At 42.8% G+C, this 20,101-nt stretch overlaps 1 protein-coding gene across 6 annotated transcripts in view; it reads right to left on the bottom strand.

The window, feature by feature from the left end:
* LOC142467249 (SLAIN motif-containing protein-like) overlaps window positions 1-20,101 on the bottom strand; it is a 67,734-nt gene that overhangs the window by 28,967 nt on the left and 18,666 nt on the right. For 5 of the 6 annotated variants that reach the window (XM_075572701.1, XM_075572698.1, XM_075572699.1 and 2 more), the window contains 2 exons: window positions 14,408-14,547; window positions 9,038-9,187 (listed from right to left, as the gene is read on the bottom strand). In XM_075572701.1, the coding sequence (XP_075428816.1) occupies window positions 9,038-9,187; window positions 14,408-14,547 (290 nt within the window). The remainder of the gene's footprint in view (window positions 1-9,037; window positions 9,188-14,407; window positions 14,548-20,101) is intronic. The other variant, XM_075572703.1, reaches the window with a different exon arrangement.

Raw genomic sequence — 20,101 nt, 5'->3', positions numbered from 1 at the left:
AGATAATTATATGACCCAAATTATTGAGCAACCAACCAGGAGAGGGTCAGTTCTGGATTTGGTCATATCAAACAATGTAGAAGTATTAACAAATATTCAAGTCCTGGAACATTTGGGTAACAGTGATCATAACATGGTCTCATTTGAAATAAATTATCAAAAAACAGATTACTTGGGTTCAACAAAGACTTTAAACTTTAGAAAGGCAGATTTTAATAAACTGAGGTCTAATTTAGTAGTAATACAATGGGATGTTTTTGCATGGAAAAATGTAGAAGATAAATGGGCAGTCTTTAAAACATTGTTAGAAAAGCACACTTATCAGTGTATACAATTGGGTAATAAGTATAAAAGAAATAAGTCAAAACCAATGTGGCTAAATAAACAGGTAGGGGAGGAAATGGACAAGAAGAGGAAGGCGTTTAGATTCTTTAAGTCAGAAGGGATAGAGACATCGTATCAGAATTATAAGGAATGTAACAAAAATTGCAAAAGGGCAATCAAATTAGCAAAAATGGATAATGAAAAAAGGATTGCAATAGAAAGTAAGGTCAACCCTAAAAAGTTCTTTAAGTACCTTAATAACAAAAAAATGAGAAAAGAAAATATAGGACCCTTTCAGTGTGAGATGGGTAGGCAGATTATTGGAGATAAGGAAAAAGCAGAGGTATTAAACACATTCTTTACCTCTGTGTTTACCAGGGAAGAATGAAGTTCAATAGTAGCGCCACAGGAGGAAGCCACAACCTCCATATTAATGAACAATTGGTTAACTGAGGAAGAAGTTCATAAGCGACTTGAAAAAATTAAAGTAAATAAGGCACCTGGCCCCGATGGCATACATCCAAGAGTTCTCAAGGAGTTAAGCTCAGTAATAGCAAAACCATTATATTTAATATTCAAGGACTCCATTTCCACAGGCTCAGTACCACAAGATTGGCGTAAAGCAGATGTGGTGCGTATATTTAAAAAGGGAGCTAGATCACACCTGGGGAATTACAGACCTGTAAGCCTGACTTCAATAGTAGGGAAACTACTTGAAGGTTTAATACGGGATAATATTCAGGAATACCTAATGGAAAACAAAATTATTAGTAATAGTCAGCATGGATTTATGAAGGATAAATCTTGTCAAACTAACCTTATTTGTTTCTTTGAGGAGGGAAGTAGGAATTTAGACCAGGGTAATGCAGTTGATGTGGTCTACTTAGATTTTGCAAAGGCTTTTGATACGGTTTCACACAAGAGGTTGGCGTACAAAAAAAAGAAAATTGGACTCAGTAATAATATATGCACCTGGATTGAAAATTGGTTAAAGGACAGACAACAGAGGGTTGTCATAAATTGAACTTTTTCAGGTTGGGCTAAAGTCGTGAGTGGAGTACCTCGGGGATCGGTACTGGGACCCCTGCTTTTTAACTTGTTTATTAATGACCTTGAGGTTGGGATCGAGAGCAAAGTCTCCATCTTTGCTGATGATACTAAATTGTGTAAGGTAATAGAATCAGAGCACGATGTAATTTCTCTTCAGAAGGACTTGGAGAGACTGGAAACGTGGGCAGGTAAATGGCAAATGAGGTTTAATACAGATAAATGTAAGGTTATGTATTTGGGATGCAAGAATAAAAAGGCGACTTACAAATTAAATGGAGATATATTGGGGGAATCCTTGATGAAGGATTTAGGAGTGCTTGTAGACAGCAGGCTTAGCAATAGTGCCCAATGTCATGCTGTAGCTGCAAAGGCAAACAAGATCTTATCTTGCATCAAACGGGCAATGGATGGAAGGGAAGTAAACATAATTATGCCCCTTTACAAAGCATTAGTAAGACCACATCTTGAATATGGAGTACAATTTTGGGCACCAATCCTAAGAAAAGACATTATGGAACTTGAGAGTGCAGAGAAGAGCCACCAAATTAATAAAGGGGATGGACATTCTAACTTATGAGGAGAGGGTAGCTAAATTAGATTTATTTACATTAGAAAAGAGGCGTCTAAGAGGGGATATGATAACCAGTGTTCGACAAACCTATACATTTGTTCGCCCCGGGCGAGTGGATTTAACCCCCGGGCGAGTAAATATTGGCCCAAGCAGCACACGTTTGGTACTAGGTGGCGAGTAGATTTTTTTGTGTGGCGAGTAGATTTTTTGGTGATTTGTCAACCACTGATGATAACTATATACAAATATATTCAGGGACAATACAAGGAGCTTTCAAAAGAACTATTCATCCCACGGGCAGTACAGAGGACTCTGGGTCATCCCTTAAGGTTGGAGGAAAGGAAATTTCACCAGCAAGAACGGAAAGGGTTCTTTAGAGTAAGGGCAGTTAAAATGTGGAATTCATTACCCATGGAGACTGTGATGGCAGATACAATAGATTTGTTAAAAAAAAAAGGTTGGACATCTTTTTAGATGGGTAAGGTATACAGGGATATACCAAATAAGTATACATGGGAAGGATGTTGGATCCAGGGATTAATCCGATTGCCAATTCTTGGAGTCAGGAAGGAATTAATTTTTCCCCTTAATAGGGTTTTTTGTTTGCCTTCCTCTGGATCAATAAGTAAGTATAGATATAGGATAAAGTATCTGTTGCCTAAATTTAGCATAGGTTGAACTTGATGGACTTACGTCTTTTTTCAACCTCATCTAGTACTATGTTTGAAGGAGGAGGGAAAGGTACCAGAATAGAGGGAGGTGTTAAATATGTGTGTTAGCGTAGGGGTTATAGTAGGAACAAGATATTTTTGGAGATGGGAGGGAATGGGGTCAAGAGGGCGTGGTGGAGGGAGAAGAGATCAGTAGAGATTCATCCTCCTCTGTGACAGCGGAAAGAGAGTCAAGGAAGGCAGGAGGAGAGTTAGGAAGCAGTGTAGGATGGGAGGAGGAAACAAAGGGGATGTTCTGACAAATGGAATCCGCCTTTTCCTTGAAATAGTCAGCAAAGTCCTGAGGTGAGATGGAGGAAGAGGAGGCAGCTGGGGGTGGTTTGAGTAGAGAGTCAAAGACAGAGAAGAGTCGGTGTGGGTTAGATTTGTGTGTGTTGATTAGTGAAGAAAAGTAGGTTTGTTTAGCTTGAGAGAGGGCAGAGTTGAAACAGGATAGCATAAATTTGTAGTGAAAGAAGTCTGTGAGTGTGAGATTTCCTCCAGAGGCATTCAGAGGAACGAGTGGAGTAGCAGCATGCGCATGTGAGAATTTAGCCAGGGTCTGGGGTTAGAAGTGCAAGAACGGCAGAGAGAAAGCGGGGCATGTAGATCAAGAGCAGGATAAGGCAGAGTTGTAGTTCCTGACCAGGTTTCAGGGTCTGTAGCAGAACTGAGAGAGGAGAGGGAGGAGCATAAAGCGGAATCAAAGGCAGGTAGGTTAATACAGTGCAGGTTTCTGTAGAAGCGAGGGGTAGATGGAGAAGGGGAGAAACGAGAGAGAGAGAGAAAATTAGATGATGTGATGGTCAGAGAGAGGAAAGGGGGAAATTGAGAAATCAGAGAGAGAAAAGTTGTGTGTGAAAACTAGGTCTAGGTAGTGGCCATCCTTGTGGGTGCTGGCTGCAGTTTACTGTTGAAGGCCAAAGGAAGAGGTTAGAGAGAGAAAGCGAGAAGCCCAAGGGAGAGAGGGGTCATCAATGTGGCAGTTGAAGTCCCCAAGGAGAAGAACAGGGGAGTCGGAGGAGAGAAAGAAAGAGAGCGAGGATTCAAAGTGAGAGAGAAAGGCAGAAGGGGGTGAGTAGAGGTAGGTGGGCGATAAATGATCGTCACATGGACAAAAAGAGAAGATCTGGACAGTGTAAGCCTCAAAAGGAGGGAAAAGTAAGAGAGGGAGGAACATGAAGGGTACGGTAACGGCAGAGAGAGGAGAGCAGGAGTATCACACCTCCACTCCTACCATCAGGGCGTGGCGTGTGGGAGAAGGAAAGGCCACCATAAGAGAGGGCAGCTTCCAGAGCAGAGTCAGACTGAGTGAGCCAGATCTCAGTAATAGCAAAAAAAAAGCAGGGAGTGAGAAAGAAAAAAGTCATGCACAGAGAGGAACTTGTTAGAAAGGGAGCAAACATTCCAAAGGGCACAGGAGAAAGGGAGAGAGGGAGGGTGGCAGGGGATGGGTATGAGGTTAGAGGGGTTGACACCAGAGGGAGTAGAAGTTGCATTTGGCAGGCGAGGGCAAGTAGAAATAAGGCAGGGACAGTGATTGGGAGAGACATCCCCAGAAGCAAGGAGGAGAAGCATGGAAAGGAAGAGAATGTGTGAGGAGGATTTGTAAGGGTGTGTTTTAGTGCAGGGGGATAGCTGTGTAGTGTCAGAGGGCGCGGGTAAGAAAAGAGTTCATGTGAACTGAGAAGCGGTGAAGAAAGGAGAGATGGAGATATATGAATAGATTTGGAGACATGGGGCTGGTAGAAAGATGTGCATTTTGAAAAGAAGCAAGGTCAGAGCAAATATAAATAGTAGCAGTGGTATGGCAGCAATACTGTAGTTAAGTGCTGAGATGTGTGGTCTGGGATGGAAAATGTCCACCTTTCCAACGTAGTTCAAATCCAGGATTGAGGGCCAGTAGGTGTTCTGTAGTCCACTTGTTTTCACTCATGTTGAATTCCCTGTTAAACTCCAAGACTGCTTGCCACTTAGAAAGGGCCACTTTGAAGCTTGGGCTGACATGGCACGTTAAATCCTTTGTAGTTCAGCATCATGACTAGTAGGGGCAGCAAGCGGGCTAAACCATTATTTTGCATATGCCACACTGCTCCTACTGCCACAAAAGTTATTAGAAGACACAGACTCCACGTGCCTGTGCATCTCGATGCCTTGAGAAGTTCTTGCATTTGGAGTTGAATCTTGCTTCCATCAGGTCTATTGATTGATGAAATATCTGCTGATTCAGTGACGAGTCTCCCAGGTATATGGACTTGAGGATTAAATATTTCACTTCAGTATTTCCTTCTTCAGCTATATGTACTGCCATAATGGCTAGAAGGTAGTGTTCGGCCCACCCTAAAATCCTGGCTACCTGAAAATCTCCCTCATGATTGATATACAAGACTGCTGTTATGTCTGAGTGGACCTTCACTGCCTGACTTCTCTTATGTGATGTGAGAAATGGAATGCGCCTCGAGTATAGCTTAGTTCCAGAATGTGATTTGGAGTAATGTCTCTGAACATGTTCTCTGTACAAACTGCCCCTGTAAGCTGGCACCCTCATCTTGAGGTACTTGCACCTGTCATCAGTAGAACTCAAATTCTGAGTATGAGTGACTTGTCTCGGGCTACATTTGTCTTGATTTCCACCCTCAGGGAGAGGGGGAAAAAAAAAAATCGGGTCTTGGGTGAGATATATTTTCTGTACCAGATCCTTAAAATCGTTTTTTCCCAGGCATACAAGGATGTGTTGTAGTTGAATCAGGTGAAAAGGGCCCTAGGGCACTAAGTCTATGGTTGTGATTATGTTCCCCTGCAATGTCATGTACTGCTCTGCTGTTGAGAAACTGAGGGAACACATGTATAATACATCTGTATAATGTCCTTCATCCTATCTAATGGCAATGACACGGACACTGGCAGATTCGGTATTCAACTCCATCCCTAAAAAATTGAGGCATTGCGACAGATGAGTCCAGCTGCCCGACTTTCCCAAGTAGGGGTGGAAACCAAAAAATAAAAAACCCTGTACCTCCGACCAGGAAAGACACCACGATTCCTTATATGCGCCTCGTTGGCACGCATTTCTTGTCACCTCGGGGCCGTCTTCTAACGCTTAACGACGTTATTACCCGCACTGCTGCTTAGAACAGTGCATTATGAAGTCAGAGTAACAGGTGGAAATAGTGCTCATTATCCAGAAAGTCTGCTGTGATTATATGCGTCCTTGCCTTGGCTGATGCCCTGGCGTGAGGCCACGAGTCACATGTGAAGCATGGAAGACCTTGACATAGAGTGGAGGAGAGGCCCTATTGTAGAGGGAGAAAGGGGGTGGCCCGGGATTAAAGGGGTTGCACCCCATTTGTCCATCCCGACCTCACCAGGGAGACAAGGGGTCCAGAAATGTGATTTAACCCATGTTATGACATGAAAATGTGTATTCCCCTGTTCCCATGCTTTATTGTAATATCTGGTTTAATCGTTGTCTGCATCACACACACACTAGAATCCATCCGGGACTACAAGGGTTAATAGTTCTTCAATGATTATAAGCCTGTGTAATTTTCCCGCCTTTTCAGGCACCATTTTGCAGGGTCCCATAGGCAGCCATTGGGGCTCCATGTGTTTCAATGGCGAATCTTGCTGTTTGGGTCCTGTTTCCTGAGAAGACCAGCAGATGGCGTCCGAGAGGAGGAGCGGCTGTTTCCCATTGTAAGTCAATGGGCCCATTGACTTCAATGAAGATCCCTCGGAGGAGCTTTCCAGAAACGAGTTGGCTGCCGTCCAAACCGCAAAGCGGATACAATTTCTAAAAGAGAGCTTTGATCACTTATTAGCCAAGTTCAACAACAAGTGGCGTGGGAATAAACAGTTCTAGAGCACCTAGAAATAAAATTCTTTTTGCCCCTAGTTCCTAGTCCTCCCCCCACTCGACCACCACCGGGTCCCCGAATCCTGGACCCCCGATAAGGGTCGAACCGAGAAGAGTGGGTCGCGCCATAGGTTCCAATGGCGGCGGCAGAAACAGCACAAGAAAACGGCTAACTATCCTTGACCCTCTTGGACCAACCCAACGGAGTATGGACCCCCTTGAAGGTTCGGGACTTTTCCCATAGACTCCAATGGCGGCCAATCTCCATTGACCGGCTATGGTGGAAAACCCCCATTGACTTCAACGGCGGCGGATTTTTGTATTAAAATGAGAAACGGTTTAAGGTGTATTTGTGTAACTCCGGTTCCGAAGGTCGTAGCAAGTCGCAAATTGGACCCTAGGGTGTCCCAGTTCCGGCGTTGAGAACTGGGAAGTTTGGACCTGCTGGACCCAACGGAACCGGATATTTTAATATGTTTGTATTTTATCTTTAATACTGTGTCCAAAGGTATGGATAAAAACCAGAGGAAATTCCTTTGGCCATCAGGTAGCAGATGGTCAGAGAAGCGTCCCAATGTCTAGAATTTAAGGGCTGTTCAAAGGAGTTTATCACCCCCACTGTTTACATGAGGGCGGAGATTACTCAAACCAGAGCAGGCTGTAAGTGTCCCATTTAACACCTCACAACAAAGGGTATCCTGCCAGGAATTCCATTTAGTAGACTGGCTGGCATTCCTGATGCAAATGTGGGGCTGCAGAAATGAGACCCCAGAGGCCAACTGCGCCTGTGCCAACTAGCTGGGGGCATGTATCAAAATGTGTTCCCACGTTAATGACTGGCTACAGTAATTGTGATCCAATCACCTGTACTCAATGTTCAGGATAGGGTTACAAAAGGTTTATAAACTGATGTCCACCCTATATCCTTTGTCTTCTGATATCATCTTGATTGTACCTGATTGCGAGAGAATTGCTATGCAAGATACTTCTCATCCCCCATCCCCAAGTAAGTGTACTTCCTGTCTGTTACTGTATTATATCGTGTGTTCACCTATCCAAAGGAATAAATATACTTTATTATATCTAAGCCTCGTTCAGTTCAAACCCAGTTATTTGGTGTAAATTACAACCTGTCATAAGCTATCGTCACACCTATCCCCTGGCACCCTGCTCTGCAGGATGGGCACTCTGGAGATGGGTGGCATCGCCAGATTGATGGTCAGCTGCTTCTGGGTGGGAGAAAAGCACGCAATTGAGGCCCTTAGATGAGCTCCTTTCCTAGAGGACACCTGTAGTGATTCCCATCTACAAGATTTGTCCTACATGCTGCACCCCCTCTCTGGAAGTTATTACCACGCATTAGACTCTCCCAGATTTCAGCATTTCAAAACCTCCCTGAAGACTCTTTAAGGAAGCCCATTTGGCACCCCTGACTTCCATAACACTGTCAAATAGGACCAGCTGTGAGGCTCCACCCCGAGATTCACGAGTTGCCACCTATACTTGGTTTCATATGTTCCCCTTATTCCCCAGGAGATTAAATGTAAACTCATGAGCAGGGCCATCAGTTTTTATTTATATATTCTAGATAATATAGCTACTGTTCCCCACTGCAGAATATGTTGGCACTTTATAAATCAAAAATCCTCAACAAAATTATAGTTTATACAATAGTACCTACCTATAGTTATAGTATAGGTAGGTACTAGTAGGTACAAACCAGTGGGAACATGGTCCTTAAAAGAAAAATAACAAAATAAATCTATGGTGTATCTGCATGTATCACTTATTTTGTGAATTTTCCCAAAAATTCTTATTTCTCAATCAATATTTGAGAACCTGTACAAATCAGACGAAAAAACATAGGTCAGTCACATGGATCACACGACTGGGGAAACGGCTAGCTGAAAATACATTTTTTATTTTACATCCTTTCATAAAGGAAAAACAAATACCAGATTCACCAGTTCACAGACACAAAGATTAAATTGTTTTTTTTTTTTGTAGTCTAGAGCAGGGGTGCACAAACCTCGGAGTTGCGGCAGTTACAGAGGCCTAGCCCTCTTCCCCATGGCTTTTAAATTAAATGCTGGGGGACCGCGCAAGGCCTCTAACTCACTCACTTTGGCTTCCAGCGACACATTGTCATCGCAACGCGGCATGAAATGACACTGCGAGGTCAAGTTGCCATGGCAACCTGACGTCACATAACTGTTGCTTCATTTGACGCCAGAGCCAAGGGAGGGGGGACGGCATGCAGGGGGAAAAGTTTGCACACCTCTGGTCTAGGGGGAGGGGGGGGGGAATTAAAAGCTACAACTTGACAGACTCCTACTCTGCACACATCAGAATTGCATGTAAAGGCAGTAATTAAAGAAAAATGTACTCCAGGATGGAAAATCCAAGGTACAATAACATGTTTATTCATTGGCCTCGTGTATGAAATGTACACCACTTTATTGCAATTATCACTTGCAGGTTAGAAAACATGCCATTAGCATTCCACATTTAAAAAACATGCCATACCTGAGCTGCCACAGGTTATTAGTGGTTTGTTAGTTGATTTGAGGCACCCAGGTGAGTTAAGTGTATTGCTACAGCAGTTGCTTTCAGTGTTCGGGTTATATGCACTTGGTGATGCCAGTGGACTGCAATACAGGCTTTTCCATCTACTTGCTAGAATGATAATTAAAAGTATAAGCATGTTAGCTAAAATAGTGAAAAGATCTATTGGATGCAAAAGAGTTCTATTAAAAGATCACACAGATAAGTCTATTAAAATTATTTGGGGGAAAATGATTTAAATAAAAACAATGAGACTGCTTACCTGAAAAGACTGCAATGAAAGAATGTTTGTGAATCGTTTCTGTGGAAAATACCTCTTTGCATATAGATTATGCTGTGGACGGGGGATTGAATGGGGAAATACAGAGGAACAAGAGAGTTATTTAAAAGGTACAGTTCCATGGAGCAACATATACCAATGTTGCAAGAACGTGAAAGCACTCTATCAATTAACAAATGTACCATTTGTAAACTTTGTTTTGTTGACTCTTATAGGTTGTAATACCTTTTAGTAGACAAACATTATGGTTATACAGACATTGATGAAATTATAGTGTACAGAGCTTTTGAAAACTTTCAGGTTGCATAGCTTTTCTTTAGAATTTCAGATATTTTTTAACGCTTTGCAAATTCACAGAATATTGAAATCATAAGGTTTTTCATATGGGTTAGTTAGGTACTCCTGTTTAGTGGTGCAAACTATTCCAAAACAAAATACAAATGGTGAAAGATTTAATGATGACGCATTTGGTTTGAATCCCGAGAAGTAGAAGCAATTTGTAAAAATAATGGGACATGTCACAAAGTAATGTACATAAAATACAGCTCAGAGGGGAAAGAGAAACACCTATATAAAAAAAAAAAAAAAAAAATCTGAGACATGGTGCCTGCAACTAAAAGTAGCAGACTAGCAAATTAATGCAAAGCATATTTCTGGGAAAATAACTTCCATCGTTCCCGAAGATCTGTAACCGCTTTACTAAACAAGACAACTATGCAGAGAGTACCTGTATTTTATCTATAAAACACCAACAACCATACTTTCATTTAAGGATATAATGTCTGATAAAATGCTGTATAGTTTATAAAAAAAAATCGTAACATTGACAGATTTCCCCCCCCTATATTTATTCGTTACCATTATATAAACCATGCTCCGAAGATGCAGTATTTTAAAATAAGCTTTTGCTTATGCTTTCTACAGAAATAACATTTGAGTTTTCATTAATTCAGAGATACTGCACCGACACACTTTATTCGAGCAAATACCCGGTATGTACCTGGCAGATACCTGGAATGTGCCGCTCCTAACCTCTGACATGCCCCGTTGCATTTGCCTTCCCAGCCTGGGTTCATGCCTGGCTGATGGGCGGCTGATCTGTTAAATGATAATGATTAGGATTTAATAGGCTGCAATGCTTCGCGTGTCTACCAGATGGCATAAATTCATGAATTGTAATGCAGTTTATATATATATATACTGTGCAGTATTGCAGCCAGCGGGAATAAAATGCTTCAATCCCTGCTTGGAAAATAACTCAATGCACTCGGGCAGAAAACAGTCACATACCTCAATACACCCGGGTATACCCGAATTCGTGGGACTAGCCAAGCTCGAATAAAGTGTGTCGCCAGTGTACCTGCATGCATTTGTTTATTTTGAGATTTTTGAAGCTTTGTGCAGGGGGGTTGGCAGAGAGTTTCACAGAGTCCTCAGGAAGTGAGACGTCTCTCACGAAACATGTAGGGTGAGGTTTGTTATCTGTTACGCATTTCTAAGTAGCTTATTTATTGATACCCTTTTGCTGTGGGACTCTGAAACTCTATGCCATCCCTGGAACTCCTGTATTGGAGTCGCAGGGACTGCTGGAGATTACCAGGAATTATAGGCTAAAGCAGTAAAATTCTGGGTATTATTGAAAACCCTGCTCTCTGATTGGATAATGCCCGGAATTTAAGCAGCTTGCAATGTGTAGTTTTCAATGTGTTTATTTCCAGCCAATCAGCTTTCAGAACAGCCGATATAGGGCAGGGGATTCGTCTGAATGAAGTAACAGCTCTGAGACAGGGGATTGGTCAGGACGCATCAGCCACGGGTTGACTCCTCCCCCTCCCGAGCCGACAGATTTTCTGAGCAGATTCAGTTGAATTGGGGGAGTGGAGTCTGCAAAGAAGTAAGTGGCTGTCTGCAGTTTCTTTGTGGCTGCAGTTTGTGTGTGAGTGTGTCAGTAGCAGTGTGTGTGTGCTGTGCTGTTGTATATCTGTGTAGAGGTGCTGTGTGTGTGTATAGAGCTCCAGTGTGTGTGTCAGTAGCAGTGTTTATGGGTGTAGCATGTGTGTGTAGAGGTGCTGTGTATAGAGGTGCAGTGTTGTGTGTGGGGGGGGGGGGGTGTAGAGTTGGGGGGGGAGTGCAAAGTTTAGTAAGTGGCTGCATTTTTTATTGTGGCTGCAGTGTGTGGGTGTGTGGTGTGTGTGTGTGTGTGTGTTGTGTCTGTGTAGAGCTGATGTGTGTGTATAGAGCTCCAGTGTGTGTGTGTGTGTGTGTGTGTGTGTGTGTGTGTGTGTGTGTGTGTGTTATGTGTGTGTAGAGCTGATGTGTGTGTATAGAGCTCCAGTGTGTGTGTGTGTGTGTGTGTGTGTTATGTGTGTGTAGAGCTGATGTGTGTGTATAGAGCTCCAGTGTGTGTGTGTGTGTGTGTGTGTGTGTGTGTGTGTGTCAGTGTCAGTGTTTATGGGTGTAGCATGTGTGTGTAGCAGCAGAGTTTGTGCGTGTAGAGCTGCTGTGTTGTGTAGAGGTGCTGTGTTGTGAGTGTAGAGGAGGTGCTGTGTTGTGTGTCTAGAGCTCCAGTGTGTGTGGTGTACTTGTGTGTGTAGAGGTGCTGTATTGTGTCTGGTGTGTGTGTGTGTGTGTCTGGTGTGTGTGTGTGTGTGTGTGTCTGGAGTGTGTGTGTGTGTGTCTGTCTGGTGTGTGTGTGTGTGTCTGGTGTGTGTGTCTGGTGTGTGTGTGTGTGTGTGTGTGTGTGCCTGGTGTGTGTGTGTGTCTGGTGTGTGTGTGTGTGTGTGTGTGTCTGGTGTGTGTGTGTGTGTGTCTGGTGTGTGTGTGTGTGTGTGTGTGTGTCTGGTGTGTGTGTGTGTCTGGTGTGCGTGTGTGTCTGGTGTGTGTGTGTAGCAGCAGTTTGTGTGTACACAGAGGGGGCAGCAGTGTGTGGATATAGATATCTGCAGTGTAAGCGTATAGAGGTGGTTTCATGTATTTGCCATTTTATTTTAATAAAAAAATCTTTTTAACTATACAAAAGTGTCTATTATTTATGAAATAAGCCTACATTTAGCCTATAATAGTAATAATCCCCGAAGAACAGGGCATTACTGGTCAATAATGCCCTGGCTGGGTTAAAGTCCCTCGGCTTTGCCTCGGGCCTTCAACTCTTCCAGCCAGGGCATTATTGGCCAGTAATGCCCTGTTCTTCGGGGATTATTATTTAAGTAATACCAGAGGAGGCTCTACACGTGGACCCACAGAGGCAAGGATCCAAGCAGCCACAGAGGAAAGAGACATCAAAGGGCTACCACAACCAGGCTTAACGGGTTGAAAGGTTTACAAAGAACGAAGGAATTTGTGAGTTTTATTCCAAGTGTTTGTTTTTAAATGTTGGTTCATTAAATTTTGGCATGTAGCAGTTCTGTGCTATGTTTCATTTTTCTTTTCCACATTGTATAGCCGAGAATTGTCCATCCGGCAGAGGTGCAATTTTTTCATCTTCAACTCCATTGATGTGAACGTTTTCTGTTAACTATCATTCACAGTGTAATCTAGGAGTACTATGGTGCAATAAAATACATCTTAATTGATTGGGTTACACCTAGATTACTGATCCAGGCTGTAACTGGTTACCTGCTTGGTGGTGTGTGTATGTTTATGGTCATTTCCATCCCCATTTCTGGAGTGTTTAGGGTGAAATAGCATCTAGTGTTACCATTTTCACACAGGTGACAGCATCTTTAATTAAGTGTGTTACTCCTCATTGTTTCTCTACATTTTTATATTTTTCATGCATTGTATTGAGCACGAGTGAAAGTTCCAGCGCCGAGGAGGACTCTATTTGCAAAGACTGTTTCTATGGGATTTGGATAATCCCAGAGAACTCACGGCTGCAGGATTTTACAATCTAAGTGGATACTCAAACTTTTTCTTGATATATTACTTGATGTTACATTCGATTGTTTTTAAACATTTTGTATATTTGATTTGTTTTGGGGTATAGCGCTATAGTTGTGTAATTGCCAGCTTGTAACTGTACAACAGTCTACAACCACTACCAATTACATGTATAGCTATACCATTCAGATTTGAAAAAGGTACAATGCCTTTTTGGGAGATTTTTTGACATGTTATGTACAGTATACCACATTTATTCCTTGCACCATATCTTTTATTAAAAATGAAGCCTACTTTTTCATAAAGTTCTAAAATGGTTTCAGTTCCTAAAGAGCAGACATTGTCACCGAACTACTTATTGGGTTACAGACAATACATTACTCCAGGGGTGCACGAGATTCTCTGCTTGGGTTGAGGGGTTTACAAAGTCCCTGCGAGCTTCCCGAAAGGCCTCTGTAAACTTCACTTACCTTGGCTCAGACTGCTACTGCAACGCTGCAGGGTCATGTGACATCAGAACGCCAGAGCCAAGCTAAGGAGGGGGGGGGGGGGAGATTGCGCACCCCTGCATTAGTCTACTCCTGGTCTCTGGCTACTTTGAGGAGTAGTACTGAAAATGTAGGCCTGGTTTTTCATAAAAATATCAACCCTGGTTTTCAATCTCTTATCAAAACAGGTTTATGAAAAGATCCTCAATTTGAGAAATGTACATGCCCACTACAGATTCTATACAAAAAGAAACCTACACTAAAAATAGATTTTTATATTGGTTTTTAATTGGTAGCCATTATTTAAGGATGATTAGAACACTTAAAATACCAGGAAATGCTTTGCATCTGTTTTTCTTTTTACGCAACACTACAAAGCCTGTCCCATTCCTCACTGCCATGACAAGTCAATTTCTTGTCCTCAAACTATCCTATTTGTGACAAATGGCACCAGAACAAGCCCGCCTCCTGACCTCTAAGGAGGAAAGAAGAATCTCCTTTTATATGCACATTTGCTAGAGCAATACAATACTAAATTAAACAAGGCTAAAGTCTTAAGCTGTAGCATGATTTTATAATCCCTATTTCCCTTTCATATTCTTAAAAAAAAAAAAAAGTATAAGCATCCAAACTAAAATTAAACAATGCTTGCATACCAACACCACTATATCATACTGTACATACCTTGATCAAGTTTGCCGATTAGGGTTTGACAGGCAGCCTCCGTTTCTGGACTGTGGTAATCCAATACCTGCCTGCACCATTTTAATGGAGACTCTGGTTCCTGCTCTGCTTTTGTAATTTTTTGGGGAGAAATATACAACCTTGTATATAAAAAAAAAAAAAAAATTGAACAAAAACATGATCAGAGTGGAAGGGGTTAACCAATCTTGAATTTGCCAAACAAATGTAAAAGGCAAATAGTACAATTACTCCGCTTCTAACAGATGTATATATTGCCTCCGGGGATTCAATACAGCCCCCAACCACTGGCTGTCCCAACAGCCTATTCTCCCCAGTACATGGGGGTAAGCAGGATAGTTACAACCATTTTTATATTGAGATTTTTTTTTTTTTTTTTTTTTTTTTTTTAAAGGTAATTATTTTTAATCGTTTATTTTTTAACATTTTCATAAAATTATAAAAGGTGAAGGGGGATGGATACAAAAAAAATAACAGGGATGAGGAAATGGATGATGGGGGTCATGGTATTTAACCAATTTAAAATTTGTTTTCAAAATTCTTTCGTCCAAGCAAATTCTAGGTTAAGCAAATGTCGGTAGTAACCCTGCAACTGACAACTGGTTTATCAACTTTGCTGGCACTGCATTGTGAAGGGAAAAAAAATTAAGGCGCTCTCTCTAAACCAGGGATATGTTGGGTTATACTACCATGGTGATGAACCCTTACGTGCACATCTAGTCTAGAGCGGTGTAATGGAGTCCAGTGTCCGCTGCTCAAACCCAATAGGATGTTTCCAGGATCCTCATTGAAGCAGGTAGAAAAAAAAATGTGGGGAACGCAGAGTCAAATATAAATAAATGAAAATAGATGAAAAGAAGAGCATACATATACACAGTCAGTCCCAATGTGTAAAAATACAGATGCAGGTCGGGCCAAAATGATGGGGAAATACAGTTATGTTACTCACACAGCCCAGTGTGAGAATGGAAGTTCTAAATTGTATCTTTCAGTGTTGTCTATCAGGGTTTCTCTATCTCCCCTGGATCTGCAGCTTGGATCGTCAATAAGTGTTGAATGTGAGTTCTCCCCGTCTCAGAGAAGGTTCTCCAATGTAAAGCAGCATACACGGAGAAAATGCGTTTATAAAAAGGGGGTAAATGCATTAACATATAACAGTGAACTCACATATAAAACTTGCTCAGGCGGCAACAGTAAGATCCCGAATTGCTGCAGTGCAGATGAATCCCTGCTGCCGTGTCCGGTATGCAAGAGCTGTAGCGCAGTTTTTCATGGAAACTACAGTGGCTGTCGGATGCCAAAAGTCCACGCCAATTAGAGCAACGCGTTTTACAGATGTCCGGGATCGTACTGTCGGCGGGCGGAGCAAGTTTTATATGTGAGTTCACAGTTATGTTATTTACCCCCTTTTTTAAAACACATTTTCTCTGTGTATGTTGCTTTACATTGAGGAACCTTCTCTGGGACTGGGAGAACTCACTGTGACGGTAGGGGGTAGCCGGCCTTCATAAGGAAGGTGAAGCTCGGCTGGCTGCCCCATAAAAATGTTTGTCAAGAGCTGTGTCAGCTCTTGGGTCTAGCAATGCACCCTGTTATGTTTCCCTGTAACTCTGTTCCCATTATACTATTCCCTGCAGAATTACAAGCTAGGGATGCCATGTGTGGTTAGGGTCACTTATTGGAAATAGCTGCAGGACCGATACTTTGGCAGCAGGAGGTTAAGGGTGGATAATGGGGGGCAACTAGAGTTAAAATCTGTGTAAAATGTTGCTGACCTGAGATACCGGTAGTACTGATATTTTACCCGCAAATAGTGTATGATTTGCGGGTACGCGTCTGTAGATAAAGACGTGGTAAGTTATGGAATTCCCGTGTAAAGTATAGGGAAAAACCTGACCTGTTTTGTGGTTTCCCGGTTCCCCTGTCCCCAGAAACCTGAGACTTTGGGAAGTTGTAGGTGGGATAGTTGGGTCAAAATGTGTCTTTCTTGCAGGAGTTCGGGGAACAAAGTTACCAGAAGTCCCGTAATTCTCCCCGACGTGCAGATACGCGAGGTGACTTACACCGGTGCTGCAGTGTTCCCCAGAATCCTGGTTTTTGAGCCCAAGTATCCCAGACTCCTTTTCCCTCACATGTATAAGGTTCCCTAAGTGATATGAGTTTATTAAAACAGTGTTTTAATTGTTTAATACTGTATGTATTAATGTCTATACAGTCAGCCCGGGGATCTAAATAGGCACCGGGATGTCTGCATAGACATCGGAGTTTAAAGGAGAAAAAAGATGTTCAGGGGTGAGAAGACTGTTTGGTGAGCGGGTAAGGGCGAAGTTTCTGGTCTGGAGAACAAAGAGCTCCCCGCTTGGACACCCTTTGGACTGCCAGACTTGGGGGAGCCTGCCCAGCAGGTGACAATGGGTTAGCTGGGGTAAGATGCTGCTGGTAGGCGCATTTCATATTGGCCGATTCATATTTCCTGTTCACCCGGCTGAGCCAAAGCACACACCCTCCTTTGATTGGGGAAAGCCAGACGTCGTGATTGGCTGGTGGGAAGTTTTCCACGCTCTGACTTCCATGAAAGAGATAGCTCAGCGGAGTGTATGTAAGGAGGCGGCTCGATCAGAGAACTAGACCTTATGTGGCTTGAGTCCGTGAGGCTAGTGGGCTTTTCAAAGTTGCTCTGTTGCGAATAGTAGAGAAACCGGCATAGTTTCTGAAGCTAGGAAAGCCTGTCCTGCTGAGACCAAGTCAGACACAAAGTCCAAGTTCTTAAAATAGAACGTAGCGGTCGTGATTGGGTATTCTACCCGAAAAGAGTACCAGGAAGCTCGAGACTAGGTCCCGGTCAGGATAAGCCTTCTGAAGCAGTATTTTGTATATTCTGTGTGTGTACAAGGGTTTACCCGAATAAACTACATTTTATTCCACTACCTTGTTTTGTCTAGTGAATGATCCCAGAAAGGTATAGAAGGTGTTAAAAGTCCTGGTCTCCCGTGACACTTACATTCAACACTTATTGACTATTCAAGCTACAGATCCAGGGGAGATTGAGAAACCCTAAAAGATACCATTTAGGAATTCCATTCTCACACTGGGCCGTGTGGGTAACATAACTGTATTTCCCCATCATTTTGGCCCCACCAGCATCTGTGTATTTTTACAGTGACACTTCTTTAACGGCACCTACCACATCAGAAAAATTCCCTGGCAGTGAATCCGAAGTCAGTGGTGACAGAAGTGACGTCACTGCTGGCTGTGTTGCCAGCTGCCAGCAGGAGTCACCAGGGAGGAGGGAGGACAGACACACCACTTTTCTGTGCTCCGGCTCCCCCGAGAACTCCTCGGCGGTGGCCTGGATATGCGAGATCCGTCAACCGTGTCCCCGCAGGTCAGCCGTTCCCTCGCTTACATTCAAATCGCCTGCATTTTTCCTGCCCAGGTGAAGTATTGGAATCCTGCCCTCACCCAATATGGCTGCTCCGGCCCTTTCCAGCCTCGCACCCCAGGTCTGGTGACAGGTAGGCCTTCTCAAAGTGACGGGACTCTGCAGGGGGGGGGGAGTGGGGGGGTTTGGCTCCGGGCCAGGGAACTCAGATAGCTGCTAAGACATCCCATACTACCCCTCCCCCTACACCCCCCCGCCCATGTGTGTCCGTACCTCAGATCTGCCGGGTGAGAAGAGAAGGGGGGCCTACTCGGGGCTGGCAGAAGGCACCAGCAGCAGGAAAAGGAGAATAACAAAAACCACACAGAGACACACACATCACACACACTGAAACACACAAATTGACTGACTGACACACACAGAATTCACAGTTACTATAAATATAGAAGTTGAAATACCTAAAACACGCACGTTCTAAGTCGAACTTCTTTGCATTTGGCACTGAAAATGTGTTTTTATTTTTTAATTAAAAACATCACACTTACAATTTCTGTGACAAAACAGTGACAAGACAAAGAAGTTTCACTTAATATCCCACCCTTTTTACACATTGGGAATGACCGAATGATTGTGTGTATATTTAGGCTCTTTTCACCCATTTTCATTTATTTATATTTGACTCTGCGCTCCCCACATTTTTTTTATAGCAAATGCATTGTTAAGCTAGAGTAGCAATAGACTACATTGAAGTTATGGAGGCTGCTAATAAGTGACAGGTGGATATAACAATTCCCTTTATTCTCTGAAAGAGAAATTATAGAAATTACACAAAACAAGAAAAAATATTGACACACTGTACCATCACAGAGAGTGCTTGTTTTTAACCTTCTCATTATCCAGAGCAGAGGTGACCATTCATAACTCAGTTTTAAATTACTAACAAAATTGTCCTACATTACGCAACAGGAAAGTGCAATTTTAATACAAAAAAAAAAGTTAATTGTATTTTCATGATGTGGGGGTCCGTGTGTGTGTAATCTGCGTCTACAGAAAAAACTTGTACAGACTTTACACAAACAATAGGGATTTTCTGTAAATGCAGCTTTATAGTTGGTATGGACTTAACTTCTGCTTGGGTGATGCCTATACAAGTATCATTCTGTACATGTAGCTACAACTTTAAAGTAATGTATTGTCATAGTCATATTTCTGGCGCCTCAAAAAAGGAGGAATGCAGTACTTAAGGTCCTAGATCCGAGCACTGACCATGTAACGCGGCAGCCCCTCCTTGTATCATTAGGCAATATTTTAGGCCTCGGCCAAGCTTCTTGCAGGCGTGCGGAGGCGCGCTGAGGCTCAGGGAAAGCGGGTGCTGGTTCGCCCTCATTGGGCCAACCGCTCACATGACCGGCCCTGCGCTCCGGCAAGCGCTTGATTTAAAAATTTCCCTAAGACCTACGCTTCTACGTGCTTGGGGAAGTGTAGGCGAGCCCCTACTAAAGCCGCTCTCATTGCGGCTGTAGGGGCTCACTGGTAAGTTCCAGCGCGCCTCAGCACGAGGCCTTATACTTCAAAAAGCATAATGTGCTGTCCAGAATAACTTTAAAAAAAAAAAAGAAGGACACACTGCAGAGGCAGAAGGAGCTTTTCCCAGGCCCTCCAGGCAGCTGCATAATACCAAAGCGCTGGTGAATACAGTCCCTCCTTTTCTTACACCGAGAACGAGTAATTAGCACAGCAGAGGGCGAGCTGAGGAAGATACATGTATGGAAACAAAATCAGTTTGTGTAAAGTCTGTACAAGTTTTTTTCAATAGACGCAGATTACACAAAGCCCATATCACGAAAATGTGTCAAATACAATGAAAATAGGCTTATCTTCCACAAAAATTGCATTTGTCTGGCAGATGCAGGACAAATCTTTAAGTACATTAGAACTTGGCTATGAATGGTTAACTGTGATGGTACAGAGTACCTATAGTTTCTGGTTTTGTACAGTTTCTACAATTCTGCTTTCAGAGAATAAAAGGGAAGTCTCATCTTCTGGTCGTCACTTTTTGCAGCCTCCATAACTTCAGTGTAGCAGCCTATTAATAGCTTCCCAATGCAGAGCCAGTAATCAGATTCAAGTTTGAGATCAAAGCGGACGGAGAGAGGCAGCAATCCTGCAAATTACCAAGCATTTGCTTAGGGGAGAACTTTAGAAACTACATTTATATTGTTTTAAAATAAACTGAAACATCAATATAAAAATAGTTAAAAACTGACTTTTGTCATGCTGCAAATAGTCCTTAT

This window comes from Ascaphus truei, chromosome 16, assembly GCF_040206685.1.
Source record: "Ascaphus truei isolate aAscTru1 chromosome 16, aAscTru1.hap1, whole genome shotgun sequence".
Classification (NCBI taxonomy): domain Eukaryota; kingdom Metazoa; phylum Chordata; class Amphibia; order Anura; family Ascaphidae; genus Ascaphus; species Ascaphus truei.
The sequence above is the reverse complement of the archived record's forward strand: the minus strand, read 5'-3'. Positions and strand labels throughout refer to the sequence as shown.